This window comes from Metarhizium acridum, assembly GCF_019434415.1.
Source record: "Metarhizium acridum strain ARSEF 324 chromosome Unknown scaffold_1, whole genome shotgun sequence".
Lineage (NCBI taxonomy): Eukaryota > Fungi > Ascomycota > Sordariomycetes > Hypocreales > Clavicipitaceae > Metarhizium > Metarhizium acridum.
The window spans coordinates 1,728,106-1,743,138 of NW_027094015.1; the positions used below are offsets into that span (position 1 = coordinate 1,728,106).

Genomic DNA, 15,033 nt, shown 5'->3' on the forward strand with positions numbered 1-15,033 from the left:
TTCTTGAGCAAGAATCGCCCACTATTAGGGCGTTGACAATATCATGACGGTCGTTGAGTGCTCAGCCACATCCTCATTGCGCATCATATTTGCTATTCAATCTACTCCGTAGATGTCGATGTATAGGATATGTTGCCACTGGAGAGGCCGCCGCCGCCGCCGTCGCAGCGCCGGTCAATTCCGTCGGCGGAAGTTGGAGGTCGACTGGACAAACCGTGATAGTCGAAAAGAAGTACTCCGTAAGTGCTAAACAGAGACTCCTCTCGACATAACGCGAAGGCGTAAATTGGTATCATGCGATTTAGGCACAGGCATCGGATCCTGATGGAATCCCTCCTACTGTCAACTCACAACATGGTTGGGCTGCCTCACAGACACGTAACAGCACTCGGTATCGGGGAAAGGGTCTCGTACGGAGTCTTCTTCCCGCAATGGGTCGGTGGCGCGGTACTTTGGGATCAGGGACATGCTGGGGTGGCTTTGGCCAAGCCGCTGACTTTAGTCAGTCTGGTGTCAGCGTCGTGGCCCAGCAGCACCACGCCAAACCAAACACAGGGAGACGGGAGTAGGTAGGTAGTCTTGGCTGGGGCCGAAGTAACGCGGAGTGTCGCTCAACAATTAGCAACATGATGGTGGTCTTGGGTGCTGAGCACGAGCACTGCCCAATTGAATGGACCTACCAGACCAGACGGCGACACATGATGGTCAGGCCGCAAAGCTGGACTCGATTTCTGCGTTCAATGACCACTATTCTGTGGAATCAGCCAACAACCAGACACCGCATAGGCCATAGAGTCGTGGACTCATCGTTGTAGCCATCCCACTCTTAGGCCTAACCACCGTCATCAGCCTTCCTGGTGACACTGGAGCATCCTGAAGCAAAGACTCGGCGACGCCTATGCACCATGATACGGCACGGTGGGCTGGGAACCGCAGATATTCTGTGCTGTCCGTATTTGGCTTGTGTTATCAGCCAGGGCAGTCCGTGTACATAGGCCTTCGGACGCTGTCCCACGTTAGTCTTTGCCTGGGACTGCACGGAGAACTCACTCCACACACAGAGTGAATGTTAGGAGGAGCCTGAGAAGGGGGTCGGTTGGGTGGCACCTAACTGGAAGCTGTGAAGGCACCGAAAAATTGTCCTTGCACAGCAAGAACAGCAAGGAAAGCCCGAGAGCTAAGACCTCGGAATGAGCCATGTAACGATTGGAGCCCCTTCGTCCCTGTGTTGCCAGTTGCCACGGCTCGTCACCAAGCAGCCTGGTTACGCGGAAAATCTGAGCGAGACAGGACCGGCCCCGTTGCCGTTGAATGGGCCGCCACATCTCCAATCATCCGGAGCGGCTTGACCAGGGTTGCCAGGGTTCTGAGGTATCCCCAGTTCCAAATCTTGGGAGTGGCAGCTGGAGTACCACAAGTACCCAAGTTTCTTTCTCTGGCGGCCCCACCCTTCACTGGCGTGCCCAATCAAGTTGGCCTTCTTTTTGCACTGCCTCAACCTTCGCCTGATTCGGTTTACTTGCAGGTCCATCGAACCTCACCTTGGAGCACACGACTGCAGCACCGGCGGCAGTCTGGCTTGTTGCTTGTGTCTGCCGCTCCATTCACTCCTTGAATGCCTTTCTTTTCACATCGTTTTCACCCGTTGTGCTCGATATGGTCTAGATTCCCTGGCTAAAGTCTATTAGCAACCGCTTCGGGGCGTTGTTCGTTCGCTGTTTGTTCAGACTGTCCCCGTACGAGATAAACTCGCCATAACTTTCTTTCCTGGATACTCTGACGCCTGGATTTGCCTTGGACAACCTCATCTTCGCCTACCTTGACCCCTCTCCCTAGACATTACGCCTTCGCGTTCTCTTACTACGACCTAGCTACGGTATCTCCATGGTCCCGTCTAGACAGGCTTCCGCATAGCCTCCCTTTGACTCCGTCATCACGACCCATCTCTGCCATCCAGCTGCCTCCGCTGGTCCAGCTGTGTGCCAGAGGCGATGACGGACAGTGGTGAATTAGGGCCGCGTCCGCCTGGCGCGGCCCCTCGGCGGCAAAGAGCGTACGTGCTGCCTCTTCTCAGATGTCTGCCACGTTGTCTGATATATCTGCGTGCTGGTCCAAGTCTTACGTTGTGTGCTAACTCGGAGAACAACACAGGCCGACCATCAACATTGACACGGCCGCTGTCAATAGTGGTGGTAACATTGTTGAGGTGCCTCACGAATCAACAGAATCGCAAACGCAAACGATGGCCACGCCCATTTCCCCTCAGGATGACACCGTGAGCCCGTCTACTATTGTTGAACAGCCGCCATTCGGCTTCAACAGTCAACGTTCGGAACTCCAAGCAGACACTTCGTTCGATAGCCGTGAGAACAGGCCTACTAGTCCTCACAATGTTTCGAGTCCTGTGTTATCGCGAACGCACGATGGAGGGGCGGGCTTCTTGTCTGTACCCAACCACTTACGGTCAAGGCAGAACTCAGTGGATTCGGATGATGTGGCCCGATCAGTGACTTCACACGGTGACACGACGGTAGTTGCCTCTAGTTATACCCAAACCGACAAATTAAAGGCCTCTGGTAACGAAAAGATTATGAAGGACACTAGAGCCTTGAACCCGGACACCGGAACCGAGGACGATTTCAAGGTCGACAAGAATCCGTTCGCTTTTTCCCCCGGTCAGTTGAACAAAATGTTCAATCCCAAGAGCCTACCCGCCTTTTATGCCCTGGGTGGCATGCGAGGCCTCGAGAAAGGTCTCCGATCAGATCGCAAATCTGGTTTGAGCACGGATGAGACTTTTTTGGAAGGCGAAGTTACTTTTGAACAGGCCACGGCCGAGAACGACAAGAAGGCTACCGAAGGCGCCATCACAACCACTGCTGCAGTCGCGAGGATGCAGACCAACAAGTCCCGAGGAAACGACTCCTTTGCTGACCGATATCGTGTTTTTCGAGATAACCGTCTGCCTGTGAAGAAGGGGAAGAGTCTGCTAGAGTTAATGTGGATCACTTACAACGACAAGGTCCTGATTCTGCTGTCAATTGCCGCCGTCATCAGTCTTGGCGTTGGTCTCTATCAGACATTCGGACAGAGTCATGGCGATGAGCCCGCGGTCGAATGGGTCGAAGGTGTGGCGATTATTGTCGCCATTGCCATTGTCGTCATTGTCGGGTCTCTCAACGATTATTCCAAAGAACGCCAGTTTGCTAAGCTGAACAAGAAGAAGCAAGATCGCAACATTAAAGTGGTACGCTCTGGCCAGATCTCTGAAATATCGGTTTTCGACATCATGGTTGGTGATGTGGTTCATCTTGAGCCTGGTGACTTGGTCCCTGTTGATGGTGTACTCATTGACGGCTTCAACGTCAAGTGTGATGAGTCTCAGACAACGGGCGAGTCTGACATTATCAGAAAGCGACCCGCCGACGAAGTCTATCAGGCCATTCAAAATAACGAAAGCTTAAAAAAGATGGATCCCTTTATACAATCTGGTGCCCGCATTATGGAAGGTGTCGGCACATACATGGCTACCTCAACCGGCATTTACTCCTCATACGGACGAACGCTCATGGCCCTCAATGAGGACCCTGAGATGACCCCTCTCCAGGCCAAGCTCAATGTCATCGCTACGTATATTGCAAAACTTGGTGGCGCTGCTGGACTCTTGCTCTTCCTCGTCCTTTTCATTGAGTTTCTCGTTCGTTTACCCAAGCTTCCCGACTCAGTTACTCCTGCCCAGAAGGGCCAAAACTTCCTAGAGATTTTCATTGTGGTCGTGACCATTATTGTCGTTGCCGTGCCTGAGGGATTGCCCCTCGCTGTCACTTTGGCGTTAGCCTTCGCAACAACTCGCATGTTGAAAGATGCCAATTTGGTTCGACATCTCAAGGCTTGCGAAGTCATGGGCAACGCGACAACCATTTGCTCTGACAAAACTGGTACCTTGACACAAAACAAGATGCAGGTCGTGGCCGGCACTATTGGCATAGCACAGCGATTTGGCGCTGCGCGCCCCGACTCTCAAGATAGCTCTGATGAGAGCGGCGGTGTGGACGCTGCACCCGAGGTTTCTGCTGCCGAGCTTACCTCCATGCTCAGTGCTCCGGTAAAGGATCTTCTTCTGAAATCTATTGCCTTGAACTCTACCGCATTTGAAGGTGAAGTAGATGGTGAGCAGACTTTCATTGGTTCCAAAACCGAAACGGCTCTCCTCCTTCTAGCAAGAGCCCATCTTGGCATGGGCCCAGTAAGTCAAGAGCGTGACAATGCCACGACTCTGCAAGTCATCCCCTTTGACTCCGGACGCAAATGCATGGGCATTGTCGTTCAGCTGCCTACAGGTGGTGCCAGGCTCTATGTGAAGGGGGCTTCCGAGATTTTACTTGCAAAATGCACCCGGACGCTGAGCGACCCCTCTACTGACGATTCTGTCACAACTCTTTCAGCACAGGATGGAAAAATTATCACCGAGCTCATTGAGACATATGCTTCCCGGTCCCTAAGAACCATTGGCATTTGCTACAGAGACTTTGAAGTCTGGCCACCCAAGTCTGCTCGTCGCGGCGAAGGTGGCGGGAGCGATGTCGAGTTCAACGACCTCTTTCAAGAAATGTGTTTCATCGCCATGGTTGGTATTCAAGACCCCCTCCGTGAGGGTGTTTATGAGTCTGTCAAGCTTTGCCAGAAGGCTGGTGTCGTCGTCCGCATGGTCACTGGAGATAACAAACTTACCGCCCAAGCCATCGCCAAGGAGTGTGGCATTCTTCAGCCCAACAGCATCGTCATGGAAGGTCCCGACTTCCGCAATCTCAGCAAGCGAGAACAGGAAAAGATCATTCCGCAGCTCCACGTGTTGGCCCGTTCTAGCCCCGAAGACAAGCGGATTCTTGTGAAGCGACTCAAGGACAAGGGTGAAACGGTTGCTGTGACGGGTGACGGCACAAACGATGCCCCCGCGCTGAAGATGGCCGATGTAGGTTTCTCTATGGGCATCGCCGGCACCGAAGTGGCCAAAGAAGCTTCGGCTATTATTCTCATGGACGACAATTTCGCCAGCATCGTCAAAGCCCTGAAGTGGGGCCGTGCTGTCAACGATGCCGTCAAGCGATTCCTCCAGTTTCAACTCACTGTGAACATCACTGCCGTTGTCTTGACATTCGTTACTGCCGTTTCGAGCGAGTCGGAGAAGTCTGTCTTGACTGCCGTCCAGCTGCTGTGGGTGAACTTGATCATGGATACCCTTGCAGCGCTAGCTCTTGCTACAGACCCCCCACAAGACAGCGTTCTGGACAGGAAACCTGAGCCCAAGGGCGCGTCGATAATCTCTATCACTATGTGGAAGATGATTATTGGCCAGGCGCTGTACCAACTCGCCATCACATTCCTCCTGTACTATGGAAGCCCCAAGGGAATCTTGCCCCTCCCAGGCCCAGATGACATTCCTGAGCCCGAACAAATCAATACGCTGGTGTTTAACACATTTGTGTGGATGCAAATTTTCAACCAGTGGAAGTAAGTGGCTGCCAAACCCGAGTTTGTAGTTTGTTTGACCAGGATGCTAACCAGCCACCATCAGCAACCGACGGTTGGACAACAAGTTCAACATCTTTGAGGGTCTCAGCAGGAACTGGTTCTTCATAGGCATCAGCATCATCATGTGCGCTGGACAGGTGATTATTATCTTCTTTGGTGGTGCCGCTTTCCATATTGCCGATCAACCTGAGGACAAGGCGATTTGGGGCACACTCTGGGCCATCGCAATTGCTCTTGGATTCATCTCGATACCCGTCGGCATCATCATTCGACTGATTCCCGATTGGATCATTCTGGCCTTGGTGCCAGAGTTTTTGAAGAAGAGGTCGCACTCTGTACCCGGGCTGACCATCTCAGATGAAGAAATGGAGATGTACCCAGAGCCACTGGCGGAGTTGCGGGACGAATTGAACTTCCTCAGGCGGGTCAAGGGTGGCCGCCTAAACAACTTGAAGTTTGCTATTCAACACCCCAGGGAAACTATTATGCAGCGATCGCGCAGCCCGTCGCACTCGAGATCGAACTCGATGCATGCACCGCAAACTCCTACAGGAGAGGATAACTATGTATCGCCTTTTGCGACACCCAACTCTGGGGCAAGATCAGGATCAAACCGATCCCGTTCAAACTCGGCGGTGCGCGCTACCACTCTCATGGCAGGCGTTGTCGCTGCCGGTGTTGGAGCCGGATGGTCACCGGCGGGCCGAGTGTCTGCGGAGGAAATGCAAGAAGGCTCGAATAATAGTAACAACAAGACGGCAGAAAAGCGAAATGAAGGAGGAGATACCAGCGAATCGCGCAAATGAGAGTAAAACTACTGCCTTTTTTTTTTTCGCTTTGTTGCTTTTGGTTTTGGACCAGGCGCTGTATCATAAGGGGTATGGAAACCCAGCCTATTTTTTTATGTTACTTATTTTATTAGACATGCCGCATTACACATGAAGAACCTTGATAGCTTTGGTCGTTTACATATAAAGAGTGGATATATTCTTGTCGATAGCATTGCCGATGGCCTGAAATCAACGACTTTCAAGGCTATTATGAGCATTTGCCGTAAAAGGGCCCGACGAGTTGTACTAGTGACGTAAATGTAAAATACAAAAGCAGATAACTTTTTGAGCCTGGTGGCTGTCGAATTTGGACAGACGGCACCTGGGCCTTGTCTCGCCAAAGCTGTTCCTGGAGGGCAGGAGGGGGGGCTCTTTATGATGTGTCGGATGCTTGGGTAATAAATGAGTGTGATGGATTGGCAAGCAACTCATGTTGCGGTCCATGTGGTTGGTCCCGATTTTCGTGTTGCGCTCGACGACGGGGGCCCCGCGAACTACATAGGTCCATCATCCATGCTCGTCGCCATCTTGTTTGTACAAAACGTGCTCGGTACGGTTGGCCTAGTTCAACCGTAGTTACAGATACAAGATGTGCTCCTGGGCTGTGGCAGCGTGGTGGGAAAAAAGCGCGCAAACGCATCCAATCGAACCATTGAATAGTATGTGCTTGCTGGGGCGACGGGCGGGGGGGGGGGGGGGGGGAGAGAGAGGGGATTTGTGTGTGATTGTGTGCGGTGTGGCGTTTTCTCCCTTTTTGTCTCCCTCTCTCTCTCTCTCTGTCTTCTCGTTTCCACGCTCGTCATTCGAAGCCTCCTCTCCTCCTCTTTGCTGCTCAAAGTGACGGAGCGAACTCGGGTGGGCAGAGTCGACGGTATTGCATCTTGGGACGGGACATGGTGTGGATATGAACGACAAGAATCATGTACCAAGGAAAAATGTCTGGGGTGCTATTCTTGTACCCATGTCTTTGACACACGTCTCAAACAGGAAGCCGCCTTGTGCTGCTCATTGCTGACGAAAGCTTGGCGAGAAAGCAATGCATATGGGACGGACATTCATTCATGCTGTGTACTTGAGGGTTTTGTTCACGCAAATAGGTGACGAGTTGGGAGGGTTCAACTGTTGTTCATCTAGTGTGTGAAGTGGCGGCATAGTCGACGGCTGTTTTTACATAGCTTGCATCTCATAGTCATGATCCATTCATTCTACGAAGTAACCTGTTTGACTCCTCCTTTTGTCCGCCGGCCAGGCAACTAGGCAAAACGGAAACGGAAACGGCAACAACTTGGGCTCCCTCGTTCGGGTATCGACGTGTCAAAAGGATCCCGGGTATCCGAGTATATCGAGTATCAAGTACCGAGTCTCACAGACCCGAGTGAGTGAGTAAGTGAGTGAGCGAGAAGTCGCGAGAGTCCCCAAAACAAGTGGCCACTCGCCCTTGCGCCTGTCACACTTGGTATTTCCGGACTGGCATTTATTTCACCATGTACAAGTTGCCCTTGCCATTGCCATTGCCATCAATTGATCTCCGGCACCCGTCACCGTCACCCACTCGGCACTTGGGTCGTCGTACGGTCTTGCAACCAACGTCTTGGCCTCTTTTTTTTTTTTTCCTCCTCTGGTTCCACGTACCCAAAGTGAGTTCCGTCGTCTCCATTCATCCCATCATCCCAACACCGACGCCAACTTGGGCATTCATTGCCATCTAGGTCAGGCATTCAAACACTCGAGCTGTATTCGGCGTGCGTGTGTTGTTTAGTGTGTTGCCACTGGAGAGGCGTTAATTTTATTGTGCCATTCATCTTATTTAAAACGCATAGCCAACATTTCGCAACGCAACACAACACAACACAACACACGAAAGGCAAAGCGCCCATCCGCCCCCATCTCATTCATTCATTCATTCATTCATCCTTCCGTCCCTCCATCCAATCCACCGAGCCAACCAGCCCTCCCCTCCGCCTCAACCGGCTCGATCCTGATCCCTATTCCGCACACATGCCCACATGCCCACATGCCCAAGACAACTGAGACAAACGAGGACAACTCACTCGCTCTGTTCGCGACTCGTTTCTTTTCTATTTCGGCACGAGGCGTCGCCTAAAAATCTCGACGCCTGCCGACCCTTGGCTGGCATAGGAAGTCGTGAAGAAAGGCAGTTTTGTCCAGTACTTCATCTCTGGCTCCTTGAAGCCAACTGTTTTTGGCCACAACTGCCTGGCATTTTCCCCGAAAAGACGTCTACTAGGCTGGTGTGTGGGGGTTTTTGGTATGAAGAGTGAGCAACCGCCTATCAACCAACCTTTGAGTCTTTTTGCTCTTCACAGCCGCCCACATTGACACACATTGACTCCTCGACATTTCCAACATCCATCTCTCTCTCTCTCTCTCTCTCTGCTGGGCTCTGCTTGTCAGGCCTTGTTGTTTCATCTTTGCTTACATTTTACTTTCTCTATTTCCCTTTGTCCGCCTTAGACTTTGTGCTTGCAAGGCTCCAGGGCTCCAAAGTTCGCTTTTGCCTATTTTCGCCCGGCGTCTAGACAGACATACGTCTTACTTTAGACTTTTTGGCCTGTTTTCGCTCCCAACCTCTCTCTCTGCTCTCTCCGTCGCCGTCGCCGTCCCCCTCTTCCTCTTCCTCTTCCTTGTCTCCTTCTTCCGCTCGACCACATCGCACACCCTCGCATCCTCTGCTCTGCTCTCCTTCCTTTGTCTCACCGAACCTCATCGGTCCTCATTTGGACTTTGGTTTTCACAACTCCACATTTCTACTGTTGGAATTGCGGCCCGTCAGCCTAACACAATTGTTTTGTTAATGACGATGAAACGTGGTGCTGCCAAGGCTGGGGGTCTGTCGCGGCGAAAGCCCAAGGCCGACGCCTTCGAAGACTTACCAGACGACGCCTCTGTTGATCAACGTAAAGCTGCTGCCGTACATGTGTCTTTAGCAGAACTTGAGCACAGAGTTGCCGATGTGCGCGATTCGTGGGAGACGGATTCGTTGTTTGAGGAACTGGCCAAGGGGAACACTGAGGAAAAGTGTAAGTCTTTTACATGTACACCTGCACCTACATCTACATCTACACCTATTTCTATCTCTCTTTTTTTTGTGTTTCTGTTCCCTTTAGTCTTGTTCCTTCTTGTTCAAATGCATCATTTGATTGCTCGTGTGTTTTGTTCTTCTTTATATCGTCACCACTTCCACCTACCCAAGTCATACGCTCAATGTGCCGAGCCCAAAATATTGATTGCTTGCTTTCGAACCCCTAAATACTTCCTCCTTGATTCTTTATTCATCCATTCATTAATATATTGATTCAATATGACTGACATTTGCATAGCCCCTGATATTTGTACCCCCGAGGAGTCTGCCAGACTTCGTCGGGAACTGCGAGAATACGGCCCCATCATTTTCTGCAAAAGAACTCTAGATTGCGGTCGCTATTCGGCCAAGAAGCTGCTGACCGCCTTTTCAGTCTATCCGCCTGATTCTCTTGAGGAAAAGACAGAAGAATACTACTCCCATCTCGTGTCGCTGGCCATCACCAGGGAGTTATCAAAGCGAATCAAGCTGACCAACTACAACACGGTCGACGACGCCGTAGACCTCATCCAGAAATGCAAAAATATCATCGTCATCACCGGCGCCGGCATTTCCACATCTCTCGGCATCCCTGACTTTCGCTCCGAGGGTACCGGTCTATACTCCAAGCTGGCGCATTTAGGCCTCAACGACCCGCAGGAGGTCTTCAACATTGACATATTCAAGGAGGACCCATCCATTTTCTACTCGGTAGCCAAGGACATCGTCCCTGCCACCGACCGCTACACCCCGACGCATAAATTCATCGCCATGCTCCACCAGCGCGGGAAGCTCCTGACCAACTACTCTCAGAACATTGACAACCTCGAAGTCAAGGCCGGCTTGCCCAAGGACAAGCTGATTCAGTGCCACGGCTCCTTTGGAACAGCGAGTTGCATACAATGCGGCTACCAGACCCAAGGCGAGGCCATCTTCCCTGACATGAAGGCAGGCAAGATCCCCCAATGCCCAAAATGCATTCGGTCCCTCCGTGTCAACGGCGGAGCGACCAAGAGAAAGCGCTCTGCGGGGGCTGAAAAACGCCGCAACAGACGGTGGTCCGACATCGATGACGACGACGACGACGACTCGGGTTATGACATCCCCTCTGCCGGTGTCATGAAGCCAGATATTACCTTCTTCGGCGAAAAGCTTCCTGACGAATTTTCTAAGCGCCTCACCGAACATGACCGAGACAAGGTCGATCTCGTAGTCATCATCGGCACATCCCTCAAGGTGACCCCCGTGTCCGAAGTCTCAAACTGGCTCTCCCCCAATGTGCCCCAGATCTACATCTCCCGTGAGGCAGTCGGCCACATCAACTTCGACATCGACCTCCTAGGTGACTGCGATGTTGTCGTCACAGAGCTCTGCCGCCGCCTGGGCTGGCCGCTAAGGCACGAAATGGTGCCGCCCAACCAAGTCATCAACGTGACTCCCGAAACGGGCTACAAGAACAGGCATGTCTTTGAGGCAGTTGTCCCCAAAGCAAACGGCGTTAAAAAAGGCCCTTGAACCTAAAAATCAGCGATCCCCTTCTATACAAATAGTTGCGTACAAGTTTTGTTTTTTTTTCTAAACAAAGATCATGGATACGATGCTTTAGATGCATATTTTTTGGTAATCCTTGATATTCAGGCGAGCCAGGCGTTTTGGAGCTACGCACTTGACAGGAGTCCCCCCACCTTGCCCCTTGGTTTCATTATATATTTCTGTTCTGGACTGCGTCTATCGGCAATTTATGACTTTTCATTGTTTTCATTCCATACAGTGTTAGACATTCGTTGTCGGACATCCCTTCGAGGGGAGTAATAACCGAGCCACTGGTTTTGAGAAACGGAAAGGGATAGGTGGTGCATTTGGCTCTTTTTTTTCTCGTATCGTAAAGAATCCTAGATGTGAGAATCATGTAGATTTCATGATTAAACGACTTTTGCAAATCCCTCTATGCTAATGTGAAGTGACCATAGCTCCGTAGAAATGAACAAAAAGTCGAATATTCAGAGCGAGGCAAAATTGTGATGGCCTGTATATTCGTCACAGCATTAAATTTTCGCGCCTGCCTGCTTGTACAATCAATCACCAAAGTCTAGCAATACATACGCAGCACCTTCTTACGGGCTCCTCTAAATCAGACTTTCATACTTGTCTAGCCCTGAAGACTTTTTCCCTCCGGCGTTATTATTCATCTGCTGACCGGAATGGCCCATCGATGCCATCGGTCTCTGAGTGGTGGACGCGCCCCAGCTGCCTGGTGCCGGAGGCGGCTTGATGCTGAACAAGGTGTTTGGCGAAGAACTGCTGCCTGGCGGGGGAGGCAGCGAAAACGAAGAGTTTCGTGAGTCGCTCCCGCCCAGTGAAGGTCGGGCCTGCTGCCCAAGGGACATGTTGGACATGGACGTGTTCATGCCGCCGAAGCTGGAGCCTGATTGTGCGGACGTATGGCTCGAGTAGTTGGAGTAGTTTGATGTGGATGAAGCCCATGGGTTGGAGGTTGCAGCTGCCGTGGCGGACCAGTTGATTGATGATGGGGTTTGCTGCGGAGCCTGTTGGAGGGACGGTTGTGTAGGCTGCGTCGGCTGCAGCGGTTGGCTGTATTGTGTTGACGACGGGGCGAGGGTGCTGAACCGCGCCAGATCTGGCGTGACGGTGCGGAAACCCGGTTGGCCGCTGCCCATGGCGGGCTGCGTCGTCGTCGTCGTCGTCGTCGAAGGACTCGTGGGGTTCTGTGTAGACCATGAGAATGAAGGTGTTTTCGGCGTGCTGGATGGACTCCTGATTGTCGTGGTAGACGGGGACATGACGGACGGTGTCTTGTCCCAGCTGGGAAAGCCGTTGTTCCCGTTGGACGACGTCGACATGCCCCCTTTACCCTTGACCAGCGCTTCGAAATCATCCTCATTCCCGCCAGTGCTGCTGTCAAAAGTGGTGCCGGTGACGCCACCGAATGCGAGGAAGTCTTCGTTGGGACGGGCAGTTCCTGCGTTGGCCGTGCCCGACAACTCTTGCAGTTTCTTGGTTTGCTCGTCCTCGACCCTTCTTGACAGCGTTTTAATTAGTTCCATGAATGTCTGAAACTGACGCAGATCCAGCAGAGGCCCCAGACTCATGCTCCACAGAATAGGAAGGATGTCCATTGCTACGAAATCCGCATCCGCATATTCACCCACGATGCGCAACGCATTGAGAGCTGCCATCATGACGGCTGGCTCTTTGGTCTTGATGGCCTTGATTAGAGGCACAATTTTCTCCTGCATGGTATACTTATCCAGCGCACTGGAGGAAGATGTCTTTTTATTTTCAATCAGGCCGTTCAGACCGTCATCAGCTGCAGCATCCGTAGATCCACCGCAGAGGATGACAAAAGCTTGCAAGCCGCGGACCTTGATTGCCAGGCTGTTCGTCCTGCTGAACACTGTAGCTACCACGGGGAAGAGCTCATTCTTAATGGTGCTAAAGTCGAGGACGGGGAGAACAGAAGGTAACGTCCTCAAGGCAGCGTCTATGATTGAAGGCGTGGGACACTCAATGGCGGCCAATATTACAGGAAGAATATCTGGCGGAAAGGAATTAGTGACAGAGCACATTCCGGACAGGGCGAACCAAGCTTACCGTCTTTGAACTCTTTTCCAGAAGAGTTGTCGGCGGCGAGGGACAAGTTTTCCAGAAACACCATTAATCCTGCATCTCGAGCCGGGTCTTTTTCTTGTCCTTGCTTGGCATTGACCACGAATATCTCCTTCAAAGCCGGACGAACCTTGTCACCGAATGCTCGTCGAGCAGAGGGTAGCAGTTCGATTATTTTAAAGACATTCTGAAGAATCAGCGAAAGCAGATCTCTGTCTTTGAGCTCTTCCAAAAGCGCTGGCAGAATCTTCTTCTCCATTACAGACTTTGGAAACGACGGTAGCACCTTGTTCAAGCCCCTCATAAACTGAGACTTTTCATTGGGGGTCTTGGCCGGGAAGGAATCCAGAAACCTTATTGTCGACACTAAAACGTTGTCGAAATACTCGCTTTCCTGGAATTCACGGGCGGTCATCCGTTGGGCGGGTCGCCTGGCGATCAATCTGGGCAACACGTGGCTTGATAGGTCCTTTGGCAAGGGTCGCGATGACAAAAAGCCGTTGGACGCAGATGGTATGGTGGACCCCGATGAAAACAACCTCTTGTATGAAGAAACACTACCGTGGTTTTCGAGAGGGGATTTGTGCGGCGAGTTGTACAGGGCGATGGCAAGCAAGCCGAGTGAGAACATGTCTGCCGATGGAGTCAAGTTGTTGTCCATGACGAAGTCGGGAGATGTATAGTCGAGGTTGAGCTGGACATGTCTTGGTAATCGAGGGTCCATATTCAGCACCTCGCCCAAGCTTATGCCTTGAATCGAGGTCGGTTTCGTTGAGTTGTCGGCCGGGCTGCAGAAAGACAAGCCGCTAATTTTCCAATCAGACTATCGGGTTTATGTTAGCAGGTCATTTGCAAAGTAGGGGGTTTCCTGTACAAGTCCATTGTGGCGTACCTTGGAATTGATAAGCACAGCATCTGGTGTCAAGTTGCAATGAACAAGACCAGCATTTTCGTGCAAGAATTCTAGAGCCTGGCTAACTTGCAACAGGCCCTTCTGGATCTCAAGTTCGTCGATTTCAATCTCACGCCGCTTTTTGGCGCCACTTGCATCCTCGGTGACAAACCGACTCGACCTCCCTCCTGATCGCTCCTGGTCATCCTTTTCCTGCAACACACTGGACAGGGACGCGGAGACGGCTTCAGTCACGAACTGTAAAACACCGTTCCTCAACTCCTCGACCGGTTCCACTAGCTCTAGAATCGATGGGTGCCGAAGCTTGGCCAAGTTGGAAGCGTCCTTCTTCAAGCGCTCAACCACCTCGTCCACAGTGCGCTTGAAGCCGGCTGCCCCGGATCGGCCTAGGGAATTGCCATTCGATAACGTCCTCCTGTCAAAGACGAAGACGCTGTATGCATTGCCAGTGGACTTCTTGGTGGCATCATAAATCTTCCAAGGACCGGCGGAAGAGGTGGGATGCTCCGACGTGGAGTAGTTTGCGGTGATGTTGGTGGCAGAAAAAGACTTGAGCGCCGAGGTGAACATGGTGTATATCACGGATGGTGCGAGTCATAGGCTTGTGATATCATGTCGTCGAGGTGTCGGTGGTCTGCAGTCGGAGGTGGATGCTGGTGGGCAGTTAGCTGGGCTGCGATTGATAGAAGCAGTGCGATGGCTAGCTAGCAGCGTCCGGGCTGGACGAAACCAGAGCAGTATTCGTCTTCAAAAGAGCTCCGTTGTAGTCGTGCTTCAAGAACTTAATCAGGGAAAGCTTCCATATGCCTGCCCCTTTGTTGGCGTGTATCCCGCGGCATAGTTGGTGTCCAGATGTCTCCAGGTCGGAGAGTCCGAGGGTCTGAGGGTCTGACAAAGAAGAGGCTTGGCCAAGACAAAGCCGCCTACCCGGTACCAGCGCACTCTTGCTTAAACCCCGGCGCTTACCTTCGGCTCTGGCCCGCTGGACCGGAGCCCGGCGGAGGCCAAAGGGCGCGCGGCCTATCAACTGGTCAACCGGGGGCAAGCGC

At 52.1% G+C, this 15,033-nt stretch overlaps 3 protein-coding genes across 3 annotated transcripts; 2 read left to right on the forward strand and 1 right to left on the reverse strand.

The window, feature by feature from the left end:
• Positions 1-1,572: 1,572 nt before the first annotated feature.
• On the forward strand, positions 1,573-7,641 carry J3458_000481 (uncharacterized protein). Its single transcript, XM_007810860.2, has 3 exons — positions 1,573-2,053; positions 2,152-5,511; positions 5,576-7,641. The coding sequence occupies exons 1-3, from the start codon at positions 1,992-1,994 to the stop codon at positions 6,336-6,338; spliced, it is 4,185 nt and encodes a 1,394-aa protein (XP_007809051.2). The 5' UTR covers positions 1,573-1,991; the 3' UTR covers positions 6,339-7,641.
• A 1,536-nt stretch (positions 7,642-9,177) lies between these two features.
• On the forward strand, positions 9,178-10,959 carry SIR2_1 (NAD-dependent histone deacetylase sir2; the record flags this gene model as incomplete). Its single annotated transcript, XM_007810859.2, has 2 exons — positions 9,178-9,403; positions 9,704-10,959. The coding sequence occupies 2 exons, from the start codon at positions 9,178-9,180 to the stop codon at positions 10,957-10,959; spliced, it is 1,482 nt and encodes a 493-aa protein (XP_007809050.2).
• Positions 9,396-14,836, reverse strand: ppk32_1 (Protein kinase domain-containing protein ppk32). The gene is made up of 3 exons (XM_007810858.2): positions 13,964-14,836; positions 13,057-13,894; positions 9,396-13,000 (listed from the first exon to the last, which is right to left on the reverse strand). Exons 1-3 carry the CDS (start codon positions 14,552-14,554, stop codon positions 11,571-11,573), a joined length of 2,859 nt encoding a protein of 952 aa, XP_007809049.2. The 5' UTR covers positions 14,555-14,836; the 3' UTR covers positions 9,396-11,570.
• Between the last annotated feature and the right edge of the window lie 197 nt (positions 14,837-15,033).